General features: G+C 46.4%; 2 protein-coding genes across 2 annotated transcripts in view; one reads left to right on the plus strand and one right to left on the minus strand.

The window, feature by feature from the left end:
- Positions 1-8,415, plus strand: part of LOC115153474 (polycomb protein suz12-A) — a 39,324-nt gene extending 30,909 nt beyond the window's left edge. The window contains exon 16 of the mRNA XM_029699314.1: positions 4,578-8,415. Coding sequence (XP_029555174.1) covers positions 4,578-4,977 — 400 coding nt within the window. The 3' untranslated portion in view covers positions 4,978-8,415. The remainder of the gene's footprint in view (positions 1-4,577) is intronic.
- Positions 8,416-12,036: 3,621 nt separating this feature from the next.
- LOC115200313 (cytokine receptor-like factor 3) lies at positions 12,037-19,318 on the minus strand (the record flags this gene model as incomplete). The annotated part of the gene is made up of 8 exons (XM_029763309.1): positions 12,037-12,645; positions 12,792-12,904; positions 13,008-13,146; positions 14,915-15,079; positions 15,547-15,604; positions 17,993-18,170; positions 18,518-18,605; positions 19,105-19,318. Coding segments are annotated over 8 exons (1,224 nt in total), but the record flags the coding sequence as incomplete, so codon positions are not given.
- Between the last annotated feature and the right edge of the window lie 41 nt (positions 19,319-19,359).

The following is a 19,359-nucleotide window of genomic DNA, read 5'->3' on the forward strand; positions in this document are numbered from 1 at the left end:
CACACACACACACCTACCTCCACGTTATGGAGTATGGGTACGTACCCCACACACACACACCTACCTCCACGTTATGGAGTATGGGTATGTACCCCACACACACCCCCTACCTCCACGTTATGAAGTATGGGTACGTACCCCACACACACACACACACACCTACCTCCACGTTATGGAGTATGGGTATGTACCCCACACACACACACACACACACACCTCCACGTTATGAGGTATGGGTATGTACCCCACACACACACACACCTACCTCCACGTTATGGAGTATGGGTATGTACCCCACACACACACACACACACACACCTACCTCCACGTTATGGAGTATGGGTATGTACCCCACACACACACACCTACCTCCACGTTATGGAGTATGGGTATGTACCCCACACACACACACCTCTACGTTATGAAGTATGGGTACGTACCCCACACACACACACCTACCTCCACGTTATGGAGTATGGGTATGTACCCCACACACCTACCTCCACGTTATGGAGTATGGGTATGTACCCCACACACACACACACACACACACCTCCACGTTATGAGGTATGGGTATGTACCCCACACACACACACACCTACCTCCACGTTATGGAGTATGGGTATGTACCCCACACACACACACACACACCTCCACGTTATAAGGTATGGGTATGTACCACACACACACACACACCTCCACGTTATGGAGTATGGGTATGTACCCCACACACACACCTACCTCCACGTTATGGAGTATGGGTATGTACCCCACACACACACACACCGACCTCCACGTTATGGAGTATGGGTATGTACCCCACACACACACACCGACCTCCACGTTATGGAGTATGGGTATGTACCCCACACACACACACCTACCTCCACGTTATGAAGTATGGGTACGTACCCCACACACACACACCTACCTCCACGTTATGGAGTATGGGTACGTACCCCACACACACACCTACCTCCACGTTATGAAGTATGGGTACGTACCCCACACACACACACCTACCTCCACGTTATGGAGTATGGGTATGTACCCCACACACCTACCTCCACGTTATGGAGTATGGGTACGTACCCCACACACACACACACCTACCTCCACGTTATGGAGTATGGGTATGTACCCCACACACCTACCTCCACGTTATGGAGTATGGGTACGTACCCCACACACACACACACCTACCTCCACGTTATGGAGTATGGGTATGTACCCCACACACCTACCTCCACGTTATGGAGTATGGGTATGTACCCCACACACCTACCTCCACGTTATGGAGTATGGGTACGTACCCCACACACACACACACCTACCTCCACGTTATGGAGTATGGGTACGTACCCCACACACCTACCGCCACGTTATGGAGTATGGGTATGTACCCCACACACACACACACCTACCTCCACGTTATGGAGTATGGGTATGTACCCCACACACACCTACCTCCACGTTATGAAGTATGGGTACGTACCCCACACACACACACCTACCTCCACGTTATGGAGTATGGGTACGTACCCCACACACACACCCCTACCTCCACGTTATGGAGTATGGGTATGTACCCCACACACCTACCTCCACGTTATGGAGTATGGGTATGTACCCCACACACACACACACACACACACCTCCACGTTATGAGGTATGGGTATGTACCCCACACACACACACACACCTACCTCCACGTTATGGAGTATGGGTATGTACCCCACACACACACACACACACCTCCACGTTATAAGGTATGGGTATGTACCACACACACACACACACCTCCACGTTATGGAGTATGGGTATGTACCCCACACACACACCTACCTCCACGTTATGGAGTATGGGTATGTACCCCACACACACACCTACCTCCACGTTATGAAGTATGGGTACGTACCCCACACACACACACCTACCTCCACGTTATGGAGTATGGGTATGTACCCCACACACACCTACCTCCACGTTATGGAGTATGGGTATGTACCCCACACACACCTACCTCCACGTTATGGAGTATGGGTATGTACCCCACACACACACACACCGACCTCCACGTTATGGAGTATGGGTATGTACCCCACACACACACACCTACCTCCACGTTATGAAGTATGGGTACGTACCCCACACACACACACCTACCTCCACGTTATGGAGTATGGGTACGTACCCCACACACACACCTACCTCCACGTTATGAAGTATGGGTACGTACCCCACACACACACACCTACCTCCACGTTATGGAGTATGGGTATGTACCCCACACACCTACCTCCACGTTATGGAGTATGGGTACGTACCCCACACACACACACACCTACCTCCACGTTATGGAGTATGGGTATGTACCCCACACACCTACCTCCACGTTATGGAGTATGGGTATGTACCCCACACACCTACCTCCACGTTATGGAGTATGGGTACGTACCCCACACACACACACACCTACCTCCACGTTATGGAGTATGGGTACGTACCCCACACACCTACCGCCACGTTATGGAGTATGGGTATGTACCCCACACACACACACACCTACCTCCACGTTATGGAGTATGGGTATGTACCCCACACACACCTACCTCCACGTTATGAAGTATGGGTACGTACCCCACACACACACACCTACCTCCACGTTATGGAGTATGGGTACGTACCCCACACACACACACCTACCTCCACGTTATGGAGTATGGGTACGTACCCCACACACACACCCCTACCTCCACGTTATGGAGTATGGGTATGTACCCCACACACACACACACACCTACCTCCACGTTATGGAGTATGGGTACGTACCCCACACACACACACCTCCACGTTATGGAGTATGGGTATGTACCCCACACACCTACCTTCACGTTATGAAGTATGGGTACGTACCCCACACACACACACCTACCTCCACGTTATGGAGTATGGGTATGTACCCCACACACACACCCCTACCTCCACGTTATGGAGTATGGGTATGTACCCCACATTAAAGCCCTAGCCTCGTTATACAGCCTTTGTTTAAAGCTTCATAAGACGTTGCTGTGTGTCGTTCTCTAGAGCTTCATAAGACGTTGCTGTGTGTCGTTGTCGTTCTCTTTAGCTTCATAAGACGTTGCTGTGTGTCAGTGGAAAACACATTTTCTCACCAGAGATGTTTCCATCATATTGACTTGTTGGGGATAAAAGGCTGTGTGTGGTGGTTTTGTCAGCAAACATGCTGTGTGTGGTGGTTTTGTCAGCAAACATGTTGCCTTATATAGTGAATGTGCCCTCTGGTCTTGGCCCGTGCCCCTGAGCCAACAGCTGGCACATAAAGTTAGCCTACATGATGAGATTATTATGGATAAGAGCTAAACAGCTGGCACATACAGTGTGGGGTTAGCCTACATGATGAGATTATTATGGATAAGAGCTAGATTTCTTTTGGGGGGGGGGTCAAATGACAGCTAAGCATCAATCATCATGTCACCAGAATAAGAACCTCGATATTTATTGCAAAGGAGCATGAAGTTCATCACCGTGCACTTTCACCTCCCTGTGAAGTTCATCACCGTGCACTTTCACCTCCCTGTGAAGTTCATCACCGTGCACTTTCACCTCCCTGTGAAGTTCATCACCGTGCACTTTCAACTCCCTGTGAAGTTCATCACCGTGCACTTTCACCTCCCTGTGAAGCTCATCACCGTGCACTTTCACCTCCCTGTGAAGCTCATCACCGTGCACTTTCACCTCCCTGTGAAGTTCATCACCGTGCACTTTCACCTCCCTGTGAAGTTCATCACCGTGCACTTTCACCTCCCTGTGAAGTTCATCACCGTGCACTTTCACCTCCCTGTGACGTTCATCACCGTGCACTTTCACCTCCCTGTGAAGCTCATCACCGTGCACTTTCACCTCCCTGTGAAGTTCATCACCGTGCACTTTCACCTCCCTGTGAAGTTCATCACCGTGCACTTTCACCTCCCTGTGAAGCTCATCACCGTGCACTTTCACCTCCCTGTGAAGCTCATCACCGTGCACTTTCACCTCCCTGTGAAGCTCATCACCGTGCACTTTCACTTCCCTGTGAAGTTCATCACCGTGCACTTTCACCTCCCTGTAAAGTTCATCACTTATTCAATCTGTAGCTTAATAATAAGTTTACTTCCGAATGATGGTTGGATGGAAACCTGCTTAATGACATCTGTAGTTAAATATTTTTTATTTAACTAGGCAAGTCAGTTAAGAACAAATTCATATTTACAATGACAGCCTACCGGGGAACAGTGGGTTGGTTAACTGCCTTGTTCAGGGGGCAGAACGACAGATTTGTACCTTGTCAGCTCAGGGATTCGATCTCGCAACCTTTCGGTTACTGGCCCAACGCTCTAACCACTAGGCTACCTGCCGCCTCAAATGAATTTGTATTAACTAGGTGCTCTCTAGACTAGAGGCTCCATAGTGTCTGTGGCGCAGGCTGAAAGTTTGACGTCCCTACTCTAATCCCCCACCTCTCCCCTCTCTCTCTCTGCCCCTCTCTCTCTCCCCCCCTTCTCTCTGCCCCTCAGCTACATAGCAGATAACCAGATGAACGGAGCCTGTCTGGCGTTTGTGGAAGGTTGCGGTGCGTACATTGCCAGGAAGAACCTCTGTAGGAACTTCCTGTTACACCTGGTCAGCATGCATGACTTTAAACTGGTTACCACGACAACCATCAACCAGGCCATGACACGCCTCCGACACATCCAGCAGACCCAGCGGCAGGATGGAGGAGAGGAGTGGGAGACGGCGCTGGAGTCTCAGTCTGAGCTGCAACCCGACTATGCCACATGTAATGACGAGCACACGGATGGTAAGAGTAACCATGGTAATGGCCACACGAATGGAAACGGCATCGGCGATGGTGATGAAGCTGGTAGTGCTGTTGCTGTGGAAACATCCAGGCCGAGCAAGAGGCATAAGTTCTGAGGTGCCCTCCGGCCCTCTCCTGAAGGAGTGATAAGTATCTAAAATGATGCCCGGTGATTGGCTGAGTGGAGGGTGAAAGAGGGTGTGGTGATTGGAGGGAATAAGAGAGACTCATGATGACATCAAACAAGCACTGGGTGTTGGGTTTACCGTATAGAGGTGGTGGGCCAGAATCATTTAAGATCATTTGGACACACACACACACTCATTGTCCCACTGGTTATAGCAGGGAAACCTTCATCTAGTGTTTTCCCATGTCTGGTTCTTCAGTCTACCTTGATGTCATTAGACTAACGTTACAGTGACCATGAGTTCTGTAAACGCATCACTTCAGCAATAACTTAGTCTGAGTCCCAACTGGCACCATATTCCTTTATACTAGTGTGCACCACTTTTCACCAGGCCCTGCTGTAGGCTAGCATTCTGTCCAGGGGGTGTACTTGTACACCAAGCTGTCTGCTATAGACTAGCATTCTGTCCAGGAGGTGTACTTGTACATCAAGCTGTCTGCTATAGATTAGCATTCTGTCCAGGGGGTGTACTTGTACATCAAGCTGTCTGCTATAGATTAGCATTCTGTCCAGGAGGTGCACTTGTACATCAAGCTGTCAGCGATAGACTAGCATTCTGTCCAGGGGGCGTACTTGTACACCAAGCTGTCTGCTATAGACTAGCATTCTGTCCAGGAGGTGTACTTGTACATCAAGCTGTCAGCGATAGACTAGCATTCTGTCCAGGGGGTGTACTTGTACATCAAGCTGTCTGCTATAGATTAGCATTGTGTCCAGGAGGTGTACTTGTACATCAAGCTGCCTCACTACAGAAGTAAGAGGTGGGCTCCTGCCCTCTGGGCCGTTCTGGCTGATACAAGGCTTACTTGGTACTTTTGGCCGAGGCCTTAGGGCCCTATATAGATCAGTGGTTCCCAAACTGTTTCACTCAGGCCCCTCTTCAAGCATTGGGGAACATTCATTTCTATGGGCACAAGCACTGTTCATGACACAAACTGTTCACACCCCTAAAATGTTGCAGATTTAAAGCTTATTTCCTTGCAATTCTATACATTTTGCCATGTCTAATGTGTATTCATGTGATATTTGAGTGACAAAAAAAGTCATGTCTATGGGCTAAAAAAGCGTTATCTGACATGGACTAGTTGATGTGGACATTTCTGACAGGTTCTAAATATCTCTCTAAGAAATGCAATGACTGACATGACAAGAGGAACTGATGATGCAATAACCAGTTTCTACACGTCACCATGTGCATTCTACTATTACAACTTTCAGGAGTAAGTTGAAAGCTGGACTGAATTCCTCCTAGGGGGGCGCGCCCCACAGTTTGGGAACCACTGATATATGGAATAGGATACCATCAGTACTGTGTCTATCCTCACTGGTCCAACCTACTTTAGCACCCGTCTTGTCTCCGGTGCCTGTTTGAGACAGACTTGGGTGTCTGTGCACTAGATAGGGAATAGGGTGCCATTTGGGATATTTGCTTTGGGACAAACTCGTTTAAAAAAATATATAGTTCAGTATAGAGACGAACCGAAAAGACTTGGGTCGTCTTCACTTGGGATGGATTACCTGAACAATATAAACGCTTGTTTTCGTTTTCTTTTGCTGAACGTTTTGCTACAGTGTGCACTAATGAATACCACCCTGATGACGGACAGACTGCTGAAATGTATTGTTGTTTTTTTATAAGGCGAGTGGTTGGTTGTATGATGATGCATTCTGAATTTGAACATTTGATTGTTGTATGTTTATTACTATGGTGGTCATTTTGAGGCTAAACTTGAGGACGGTACGCTGGTCTGAAGTCCAGCTCTTGGAAACAGTGTTGTTGGACTGGAAGGTGTCTGGCTCAGGGTAGAAAGATCACTTTACCCACAATCCTAAACTAAATGTGTATTGCAATCAGACCTCTGTTTAAATACCATTTGGAGTCTTTAACGTTTGCTCTAGCCTGCCTGGAGTGCTAGATGGGAGGGGAGTTGCAGTTTTGGGACTATTCTATTGGTCAATTTAAGCCAGGCAAGCTCAATCAAGCACAGATAAAGTATTTGAACCCAGGTCTGGTTACCACTCAGTCAGTCAGGATCCAATGGTGCTACTAGACAGATGATTCAGGCCCTCAGCGAGCACTGATCACAGTCATCTGTAACCTTTTGAGGTCATTAGGTCAAGGTTCAGTTACACTGTATGACCACATTCATCATCAAGCTGAAACCGTGCAGCACCCGCATCCACTCACTGCTTTGGGGAGTGTCCCGAATGGCTCCCTATATAGTACACTACTTTAGACCAGGTACCACAGGGTAGTGCACTACTTAGGGAATAGGGTGCCATTTGGGACATACTCTTACTATGTTGGACTAATTTGGCACGGTCAGTGTTGATGTCTTCAGAAAGGTGACATGTTGACCTGCTAGACATAAACTATAGTAAATATCAGCACTCTGACATTAGTGGGGAGTTAAATGTTGACTTTCCTGACCAAAGGGAGTTGGACCTGCTGCAGATTTTCTACTATTTTCCTCACCTGTGAAACTGTCCCAAATAGCATCTTATTTCCTATATATATAGTGTACCATTAGGCCCTGGTCAACAGGAGTATGTACCACAGGAGGTTGGTGGCATCTTTAATTGGGGAGGATGGGCTCGTGGTAATGGCAGGAGCGGAACGGTATCAAACACGTGGTTTCCATGTGTTCCATGTTTGATGCCATTCTATTGGCTCCGTTCCAGCCATTATGAGCCGTCCTCCCCTCAGCAGCCTCCACTGGTATGGGCCTTGGTCAACAGGAGTATGGGCCCCTGGTCAACAGGAGTATGGGCCCCTGGTCAACAGGAGTATGGGCCCCTGGTCAACAGGAGTATGGGCCCCTGGTCAACAGGAGTATGGGCCCCTGGTCAACAGGAGTATGGGCCCCTGGTCAACAGGAGTATGGGCCCCTGGTCAACAGGAGTGCACTATATAGGAAATAGGGTGGATCTTTTCAGGTGTGAACTTGAATTGCAAACAATTAGGACCCAAACAAAGGAAGCTGTTCCTACGTTCTGTAGCTGTGTGCAGTATGTTGACGAGGGTCATGCTCATTTGGCACAAACCGTTAGAAAGCACTCAAACGAGGGAGTTGGAGGTACTATCTGTACTAATCCAATAAAACGTATCTTCTGTTACAAAATGTTTTGCTACAGTGCACCTCAATGAACATGACCCAGGTTTGTGTATACGCCACTTCAGGGAAAAGAGAGTACCATCTTGCTCTAGCGAACCCAGATAAGAAAATGTGATAAAAAAATTAAAACGCAAAACAGGACTTTGTACACCAACATCCTAAAACCAGCTGGACGTTGGAAATGTAGTAATAAAGGAGTCATAGAAAATGTTTTCTATTTAAAAGAATAAAGATGTTTTGTACTATTACCATTAACGTCTCATATGGTTTTAATTGAATGGATACGGTTCTAACACTACTGGTCATGTTACTGTAACTATCTCATGGATACGGTTCTAACACTACTGGTCATGTTACTGTAACTATCTCATGGATACGGTTCTAACGCTACTGGTCACGTTACTGTAACTATCTCATGGATACGGTTCTAACGCTACTGGTCACGTTACTGTAACTATCTCATGGATACGGTTCTAACGCTACTGGTCACGTTACTGTAACTATCTCATGGATACGGTTCTAACGCTACTGGTCACGTTACTGTAACTATCTCATGGATACGGTTCTAACGCTACTGGTCACGTTACTGTAACTATCTCATGGATACGGTTCTAACGCTACTGGTCACGTTACTGTAACTATCTCATGGATACGGTTCTAACTCTACTGGTCACGTTACTGTAACTATCTCACGGATACGGTTCTAACGCTACTGGTCACGTTACTGTAACTATCTCACGGATACGGTTCTAACGCTACTGGTCACGTTACTGTAACTATCTCACGGATACGGTTCTAACACTACTGGTCACGTTACTGTAACTATCTCACGGATACGGTTCTAACACTACTGGTCACGTTACTGTAACTATCTCACGGATACGGTTCTAACACTACTGGTCAGATTACTGTAACTATCTCACGGATACGGTTCTAACGCTACTGGTCACGTTACTGTAACTATCTCACGGATACGGGTCTAACGCTACTGGTCACGTTACTGTAACTATCTCACGGATACGGGTCTAACGCTACTGGTCACGTTACTGTAACTATCTCACGGATACGGTTCTAACGCTACTGGTCACGTTACTGTAACTATCTCACGGATACGGTTCTAACACTACTGGTCACGTTACTGTAACTATCTCACGGATACGGTTCTAACACTACTGGTCACGTTACTGTAACTATCTCACGGATACGGTTCTAACACTACTGGTCACGTTACTGTAACTATCTCACGGATACGGTTCTAACACTACTGGTCAGATTACTGTAACTATCTCAAGTATACGGTTCTAACACTACTGGTCACGTTACTGTAACTATCTCACGGATACGGTTCTAACACCTACTGGTCACGTTACTGTAACTATCTCATTCACATGTTAGGATAGGGGATAGACCTTCAGCTAGCCCGAGGATAGTACTTTTCAGACTGGGCCAGTAGGAATGAGCCCAACTACTTCCCTGTAGCTCAGTTGGTAGAGCATGGTGTTTACAACACCAGGGTTGTGGGTTCGATTCCCACGGGGGGCCAGCACAGAAAAAAAATGTATGATATGTATGAAATTGTATGAAATGTATGCATTCACTACTGTAAGTCGCTCTGGATAAGAGCGTCTGCTAAATGACTAAAATGTAAAATGTAAATGTATAGACCTTCAGCTAGCCTGAGGATAGTACTTTTCAGACTGGGCCAGTAGGAATGTGCCCAACTAGCCCGTCAGACCAGCCAAATTTTATATTTACAAACATGGCATGGGCCGGCACATTTTGGACCCGGGTGTTACCCTGGCTAGTAGAAATGGTCTGCTAGCCTGGCTGACCCAAAATCCTTAAGTTCTGTCCATCTCTTGATGTAGCTCCAATTTGGATTGTTTCATATTTCAGACAAAAATAACCAAAAGTAGATGACTAAGCAATTTATTGGATGTTTCTGGGGCATTCATTCTGTACTGAAGGAAGGCACAATGAGGTATACACACACATGTAAATAATAAGCCTGATAACAAGCAGGACTGGGGTCAATGCTATTTAGGAAGTCAACTCACATTCCACTTGGAATTTCAGTTAACCTCCGGAATTGAAATGGAACTGAGCCCAACCCTGATTACAAGTCACAGTCAGCATTCCAAATGGCACCCTATCTGGTGCACTACTTTTGACCAGCCCTATGGATCCTGGTCAAAAGTAGTGCACTAGATAGGGAATAGGGTGCTATTTGGGACTCCGACACACAGTTAAAGGAATCGGAGATGGATGTTTGCATGAAGAGGTTGGTGGATGACAGACAGCTGAGTACGACCCCACTTTAACAGGTGGCCTGGTTCCATTTCCAACCCCACCGACCTACCCTTGCACCATTGGCAGCGTTTCACTGATATCAGATGATTTGGACGTGAAGCAACACTGCCACAGTAACTATCCAGCTATATACTGTGTCCAGCTATAGCTTTTATCGACAAGCAGTGTCTTCCAGTATGTATGACCACTGTTAACCTGTTAAATGTGAAACTGTCACACTCCCGAGTGGCGCAGCGGTCTAAGGCACTGTATTGCAGTGTCACTACAGACCCTGGTTCGTTTCCAGGCTGTGTCACAACCGGCCATGATCGGGAGTCCCATAGGGTTGGTGCATAATTGGCCCAGCATCGTCCGGGTTAGGGGAGGGGGGAGGGGGTAGGCCGTCATTGTAAATAACATTTTGTTCTTACCTGACTTGCCTAGTTAAATAAAGGTTCATTTAAATTTGAACCATTAACTCAACAGTCTGTTGAAGAGCACTCTGTAACCACAGCAACCATTCCATCTCTGCAGAACCACAGGAAGCAACCCAAACGACCCCTAGTCCCTATAGTGCTCTAGAGGAAATAGGATGCCGTTTAAAATATAAATTCACCTCTCACAAGTAGAACAAGTTCCCCCAAAAATTCACATGAAAGTACATCAATGTCTACAAGTGAAGTTACATTACATGGTTGTGAATACTGTTAGCAAAAAAAAAGTGAACCGTTTTTAAAAAGCACAAAATGGAATCTAATTCAGAACACTTACAGAATCAGAACTTTGTACACACCATGAGTTCTGCTCACACGGAGCTAGAGAATTGAAAACGGGTCGACAGGGGAAGAGAGACCGACATAAAGAGGTTACGATCTCTGGAGTGAAGTGTTTTATTCTGTGGTAAACCAGACCTGCATGCTTTGCAGCTCATGTGTTTGATGAAAGGTAACGTCTCTCTCTGAGCGAGACCACCCCCTTATTGTTCTCACATTCAGAAGTAAAAAACACCACCATTTTAGGACGTTTGGAGAGAATGTGCATCTGAAATAGGGCACAGGAATGGCACCCTCTTCCCTATATAGTGCACTACTTTTGACCAAGGCCCATAGCACTATGTAGGGAATAGGGTGCCATTTCATGCACAGCCTGAGTGTCTCTTGAAAAGGAAGAATGATTGGTCAGTTCTGGTACAGGAGTCTGTATCAGATGGCAGGATATCTTATCAGCCAGTTCAGAAAGGGCTTTGGATACATTGCTGATCCAGATGCCAAAAGGAGAAAGGTGAGCTACTGGAACTGATCTTTTCTGATACTGGAGAAGACAGCTCTCAGCCATCACCAGTCATACCTGGAGGAAGCAGAGATGAAACCTTTCCCAGTGTGAAAGGAACAGATGGGTCACAGAGGGGTACATTACTGTAAACAACGGCAGTTGAATTCACATTGAGATATACCCCAATACTAAAAAGCTATAGGGGGTAGAGGCTAAGTGTCTAAGGCAGTGGTATTCAAAGGCGATGATCACGACCCCACTAAACAAAAAGTACGAGTACAGATTATTGTATGAGACAATATACAAACATATTTGAAAAATACAATTGAGTATATTTATTTTGGTTTCTTGTAAATGTAATGAATTAAGGATTATTTGTTGATGTAAAAGTGTAAAATTTACTAATTTAATGTTGTCATTATTTTTGGGGTGGGTTCATGAGAAAATGCACACAAAGAAATAGGGTCCCTGCTAAAAAAGGTTTTAATACCACTGGTCTAAGGGGTTGATTTGGGACAGGACAACTCCAGCAGACAGGACAACTCCAGCAGACAGGACAACTCCAGCAGACAGGACAACTCCAGCAGACAGGACTGTTACTCTGCTTGTCCCTTTGTGTTGACTGACAGGGCTGCTGTCCAATCAGCAGCCTCAGAACACCAGCACCTTCCAACCAGGGTGGGCTAAGGAGCAGCCAAAGAACAGGCAGTCCACCCCCTGGTCCAGCAGCCAATCAAACACCACTTCCCGGTTCCCTGAGCCAATCGTAACCCTCAGCTTGAAGTTGCCTCCGTCGCTAAGGTTGTTGTTGTTGCTAATAGGAAGTAGGTTGACCACTTCCATATCAAAGGTCACAGCAGAGCCGAGGGTGATAGAAGGCAGCTGGTTGGTCATCTCTTTACCGTTGACAAACACCGCTCCTGGAGGGAAGAGAGGAGAGGGAAGAGTAGGAAGAGGAGGGATATAGAGAAGGTGAGAATCTGTCAAGTTTTGCTAACTTTTAACGCTGCTGCTACTCTGCAATTGTACGCTTTACAATTTTTTGTTGTTGAAAAAGTGATTGTACCGTTGGTGGAGATGCAGACAGCCTGGTCCCTCTGGAGAGACTCCGCCTCTCCCTCACACCCCACACACACCCCGATACTGTCCCGCTTGTCCACCTGGCCCGTCGCAGAGATCCTACGCAAGCACACAAAACACACTAATCACACGACAGGAATCACAGCATAACATTACACTAGAGATTGTGATGAAGAGAGAGAGAGTGAGTGTGTGTACTGACTTGAAGGTGAGCGTCTGGCCACAGAAGTATGTTGGAGCGTTGGAGTAGAGAACCCCAGCTTTAGAGGGGGACGAGTCACTCCGCATGGCGATGTTCCTTCTACTGCTGAGGATGTAGCCCTCACTGCCTGGACACCACTCTGCAACACACACACCACCCAGAAGAAGACAGAAACCATGACAACAGTACACCTTCAGTCCAGGCCGACTGCATTTCAACAGGTCTGGCTGCAGGAGACACCTTCTCACGCCACAGACACTGAGACATAGGAGATGAGACAGGAGTGATGAGTGATGCCAGACAGGATGGTGCTTTACCGACACCAACAGCACGGGAGGTGAAATTACAAGCTAGGTAGCTAGTGTGTTCTAAGTAGCTAGTGCGCGTGTACTAGCTAGCTGGACAAGCAACAATGGTTAACATTACGCCCTGGACCAGAGCAAGTTCCCTGACTGGTATGTGCCTAACACACTGATGCCCTGGACCAGAGCTAGTTCCCTGACTGGTATGTGCCTAACACACTGATGCCCTGGACCAGAGCTAGTTCCCTGACTGGTATGTGCCTAACACACTGATGCCCTGGACCAGAGCTAGTTCCCTGACCGGTATGTGCCTAACATACTGATGCCCTGGACCAGAGCTAGTTCCCTGACCGGTATGTGCCTAACATACTGATGCCCTGGACCAGAGCTAGTTCCCTGCCTGGTATGTGCCTAACATACTGATGCCCTGGACCAGAGCTAGTTCCCTGACTGGTATGTGCCTAACATACTGATGCCCTGGACCAGAGCTAGTTCCCTGACTGGTATGTGCCTAACATACTGATGCCCTGGACCAGAGCTAGTTCCCTGACTGGTATGTGCCTAACATACTGATGCCTTGGACCAGAGCTAGTTCCCTGACTGTTATGTGCCTAACATACTGATGCCCTGGACCAGAGCTAGTTCCCTGACCGGTATGTGCCTAACATACTGATGCCCTGGACCAGAGCTAGTTCCCTGACTGGTATGTGCCTAACATACTGATGCCCTGGACCAGAGCTAGTTCCCTGACCGGTATGTGCCTAACATACTGATGCCCTGGACCAGAGCTAGTTCCCTGACCGGTATGTGCCTAACATACTGATGCCCTGGACCAGAGCTAGTTCCCTGACCGGTATGTGCCTAACATACTGATGCCCTGGACCAGAGCTAGTTCCCTGACTGGTATGTGCCTAACACACTGATGCCCTGGACCAGAGCTAGTTCCCTGACTGGTATGTGCCTAACACACTGATGCCCTGGACCAGAGCTAGTTCCCTGCCTGGTATGTGCCTAACACACTGATGCCCTGGACCAGAGCTAGTTCCCTGCCTGGTATGTGCCTAACATACTGATGCCCTGGACCAGAGCTAGTTCCCTGCCTGGTATGTGCCTAACATACTGATGCCCTGGACCAGAGCTAGTTCCCTGCCTGGTATGTGCCTAACATACTGATGCCCTGGACCAGAGCTAGTTCCCTGACCGGTATGTGCCTAACACACTGATGCCCTGGACCAGAGCTAGTTCCCTGCCTGGTATGTGCCTAACACACTGATGCCCTGGACCAGAGCTAGTGACTCACGCTACACGAGACCAACAAGCGTCTACAGGTTACGTGAGCACACACCATCTGAGACACAAAAATACCATCAGTGATGTAAAAATACCATCAGAGACGTACTTTGAGGTTCGTAGACCACGCTGTGTCAGCATGCACAACCTGGAGCTGAATGCTTCACCGTACATCTGCTCCAGGTGTGTGTGTGTGTCTACCCTGGGGTGTGTGTGTTTACTATGTGGTATTTGTGTCTGTGTTTACCATGGTGTGTGTGTGTTTACCATGGGGGTTGTGTGTGTGTGTGTGTGTGTGTGTGTGTGTGTGTTTACCATGGGGTGCCAGTGTGGTGTATCCTGTCTGTGGGACGCTCCAGGGGCTCCACTCGGTACGCCCCTCCCCCCGGGCACACACCCTGAACAGATGATCAGTGTGGGGGTCCAGGTGTAGGACCAGGAACTCCTGCTCCGGCCCGATGTAGGTATCCTCGTACTGACCTGAAGAGACCAAGGTTAGGACCACAGAGATACACTAGTATTAACAAAGCACTATTCTAGTAGAATGTACTATTCATATTATAAAGTACTATTCATTTTATAAAGTACTATTAATATTATAAAGTACTTTTCAATTAAAACGTATTATTCATATAATGTACCATTCATTATAATATGATAATTATTAAGCACTATTAATAAAGTACTAATATGTGATTCTATGGTTAGGGCAACATATCCACAGGCGCAAACAGATTCCTGGGATCAGGACTGGTCACCTTTGTTGCACTAAGGCAGCGTCGCTGCTCCCTTTGTTCAGAAATGTATTTATGCGTTATTAAAAGTGATGTTTTATTAAATCATTACAACTTAGATTATTATGATTTTGAATAAATATGAATGATATAGAATCACAAAGAAATGAATAAGTTCTGAGATATTAAATCATTTTTGACCTTGGTACTGACCAGACACTGAGCGACGATACTGCAGACGGTAGTCCTGAACCGCAAACTCATCATCCACCTAGAGAGACAGATGTTATGAAACACACCCCACAGGACAGTGTACTAGTTAGTTAATATCAGTATCATAACACCCCACAGGACAGTGTACTAGTTAGTTAATATCAGTATCATAACACCCCACAGGACAGTGTACTAGTTAGTTAATATCAGTATCATAACACCCCACAGGACAGTGTACTAGTTAATATCAGTATCATAACACCCCACAGGACAGTGTACTAGTTAGTTAATATCAGTATCATAACACCCCACAGGACAGTGTACTAGTTAGTTAATATCAGTATCATAACACCCCACAGGACAGTGTACTAGTTAGTTAATATCAGTATCATAACACCCCACAGGACAGTGTACTAGTTAGTTAATATCAGGATCATAACACCCCACAGGACAGTGTACTAGTTAATATCAGTATCATAACACCCCACAGGACAGTGTACTAGTTAGTTAATATCAGTATCATAACACCCCACAGGACAGTGTACTAGTTAGTTAATATCAGTATCATAACACCCCACAGGACAGTGTACTAGTTAGTTAATATCAGTATCATAACACCCCACAGGGACAGTGTACTAGTTAGTTAATATCAGTATCATAACACCCCACAGGACAGTGTACTAGTTAGTTAATATCAGTATCATAAACACCCCCACAGGACAGTGTACTAGTTTAGTTAATATCAGTATCATAACACCCCACAGGACAGTGTACTAGTTAGTTAATATCAGTATCATAACACCCCACAGGACAGTGTACTAGTTAGTTAATATCAGGATCATAACACCCCACAGGACAGTGTACTAGTTAGTTAATATCAGGATCATAACACCCCACAGGACAGTGTACTAGTTGGTTAATATCAGGATCATAACACCCCACAGGACAGTGTACTAGTTAATATCAGTATCATAACACCCCACAGGACAGTGTACTAGTTAATATCAGTATCATAACACCCCACAGGACAGTGTACTAGTTAGTTAATATCAGTATCATAACACCCCACAGGACAGTGTACTAGTTAGTTAATATCAGTATCATAACACCCCACAGGACAGTGTACTAGTTAATATCAGTATCATAACACCCCACAGGACAGTGTACTAGTTAGTTAATATCAGTATCATAACACCCCACAGGACAGTGTACTAGTTAGTTAATATCAGGATCATAACACCCCACAGGACAGTGTACTAGTTAATATCAGTATCATAACACCCCACAGGACAGTGTACTAGTTAGTTAATATCAGTATCATAACACCCCACAGGACAGTGTACTAGTTGGTTAATATCAGGATCATAACACCCCACAGGACAGTGTACTAGTTAATATCAGTATCATAACACCCCACAGGACAGTGTACTAGTTAGTTAATATCAGTATCATAACACCCCACAGGACAGTGTACTAGTTAGTTAATATCAGTATCATAACACCCCACAGGACAGTGTACTAGTTGGTTAATATCAGAATCATAACACCCCACAGGACAGTGTACTAGTTAATATCAGTATCATAACACCCCACAGGACAGTGTACTAGTTAGTTAATATCAGTATCATAACACCCCACAGGACAGTGTACTAGTTAGTTAATATCAGTATCATAACACCCCACAGGACAGTGTACTAGTTAGTTAATATCAGTATCATAACACTCCACAGGACAGTGTACTAGTTAATATCAGTATCATAACACCCCACAGGACAGTGTACTAGTTAGTTAATATCAGGATCATAACACCCCACAGGACAGTGTACTAGTTAATATCAGTATCATAACACCCCACAGGACAGTGTACTAGTTAGTTAATATCAGTATCATAACACCCCACAGGACAGTGTACTAGTTAGTTAATATCAGGATCATAACACCCCACAGGACAGTGTACTAGTTAGTTAATATCAGGATCATAACACCCCACAGGACAGTGTACTAGTTAGTTAATATCAGTATCATAACACCCCACAGGACAGTGTACTAGTTAGTTAATATCAGTATCATAACACCCCACAGGACAGTGTACTAGTTAGTTAATATCAGTATCATAACACCCCACAGGACAGTGTACTAGTTAGTTAATATCAGTATCATAACACCCCACAGGACAGTGTACTAGTTAATATCAGTATCATAACACCCCACAGGACAGTGTACTAGTTAATATCAGTATCATAACACCCCACAGGACAGTGTACTAGTTAATATCAGGATCATAACACCCCACAGGACAGTGTACTAGTTAGTTAATATCAGTATCATAACACCCCACAGGACAGTGTACTAGTTAATATCAGTATCATAACACCCCACAGGACAGTGCACTAGTTAGTTAATATCAGTATCATAACACCTGTAGGGTGTGTGTGTGTGTCCTCACCTTACACCAGCGTACTAACACACTGCCAGGTCTCTCCTGGAGTTCCTCTATCTGGACTGGAGGGTGTGAAGAGACTGATCCGTGTCGGGACACTCTGTCTCTCAGCGCGTACAGCAGAGAGTCATCCAGCTGGGCAGACACACACGGCACGTCTACTAACACTGGTACCTCCGGGAGGCTGAGACACACACACACACACACACACACACACACACACACACACACACACACACACACGGTTAAAATAAACACACACACACGGCACGTCTACTAACACTGGTACCTCCGGGATGCTGAGAGACACACACACACACACACACACACACGGTTAAAATAAACACACACACACACACACACACACACACACGGTTAAAATAAACACACACACACACGGTTAAAATAAACACACACACACACACACGGTTAAAATAAACACACACGCCGAGTTAACCTTTCCATTGTATTGTTAAAGTTACAACATACATGACATAGTGAAAGAGAGTATGATAATTCCCTCTCCTTCACCTGTCCAGCTGGATCTGAAGGGCCTTCTTGGTGAAACTCCCCAGCTTGTCCTCCTTCTCCCCCAGACCACAGCGGATAGCTACCTCACCTGTAGAGAGGACGGGGGGGAGAGAAGGAGATTAAAACCTTTAATCAGTGTTTAATTACAGGAGGAGGAGGAGGAGGAGGAGGAGGAGGAGAAACATGATTCTGATGGTACTGAGGAAGAGGAGGAGGAGGGGGAGGAGGAGGACAGGAGAAACATGATTCTGATGGTACTGAGGAGGGGGAGGAGGAGGAGGAGGACAGGAGAAACATGATTCTGATGGTACTGAGGAGGGGGAGGAGGAGGACAGGAGAAACATGATTCTGAAGGTGTGTAATAGAAAGTCATAATAATTTGTGAGATGATTATATTATTATATTTTATTAGTCCTGTTACACAGTTTGTAAGAGACATGTGTTTTTGTGCATATCCCTACTCCCCCTGAGACAGTCTCAGGGAGTGGGGTTACGGCCAGGGTCACCTTGGATCAGTCAGGGTTAAGTGCCTTGCTCAAGGGCTCTGGGATTTGAACCATGCGTCCCTCCATCTATCTATACCTCACCCTCTCGGAGCAGCTCGTCTGCGGTGTTGACTCCGTGTTCTATGAGTTTCTGGCAGTCGTCCAGCGGTCGTACGCTGTCCTGCTCGATGACGTCCACCTCGCTAAGGAGCACGCTCAGACGCTCCGTCAGGAGGCGGGTCACAGCCGTCTGGAGCTCTGAGAAATGACGCTTCAACCCCTCCCTGGCCTGAGACGAGCTGCCTCGTACCTGGAGGAGTGAGAGGAGAGGAAGAGAGAGAGGGAGGAGGAGAGAGA

The sequence above is a fragment of the Salmo trutta genome, chromosome 1 (genome assembly GCF_901001165.1).
Source record: "Salmo trutta chromosome 1, fSalTru1.1, whole genome shotgun sequence".
NCBI lineage: Eukaryota > Metazoa > Chordata > Actinopteri > Salmoniformes > Salmonidae > Salmo > Salmo trutta.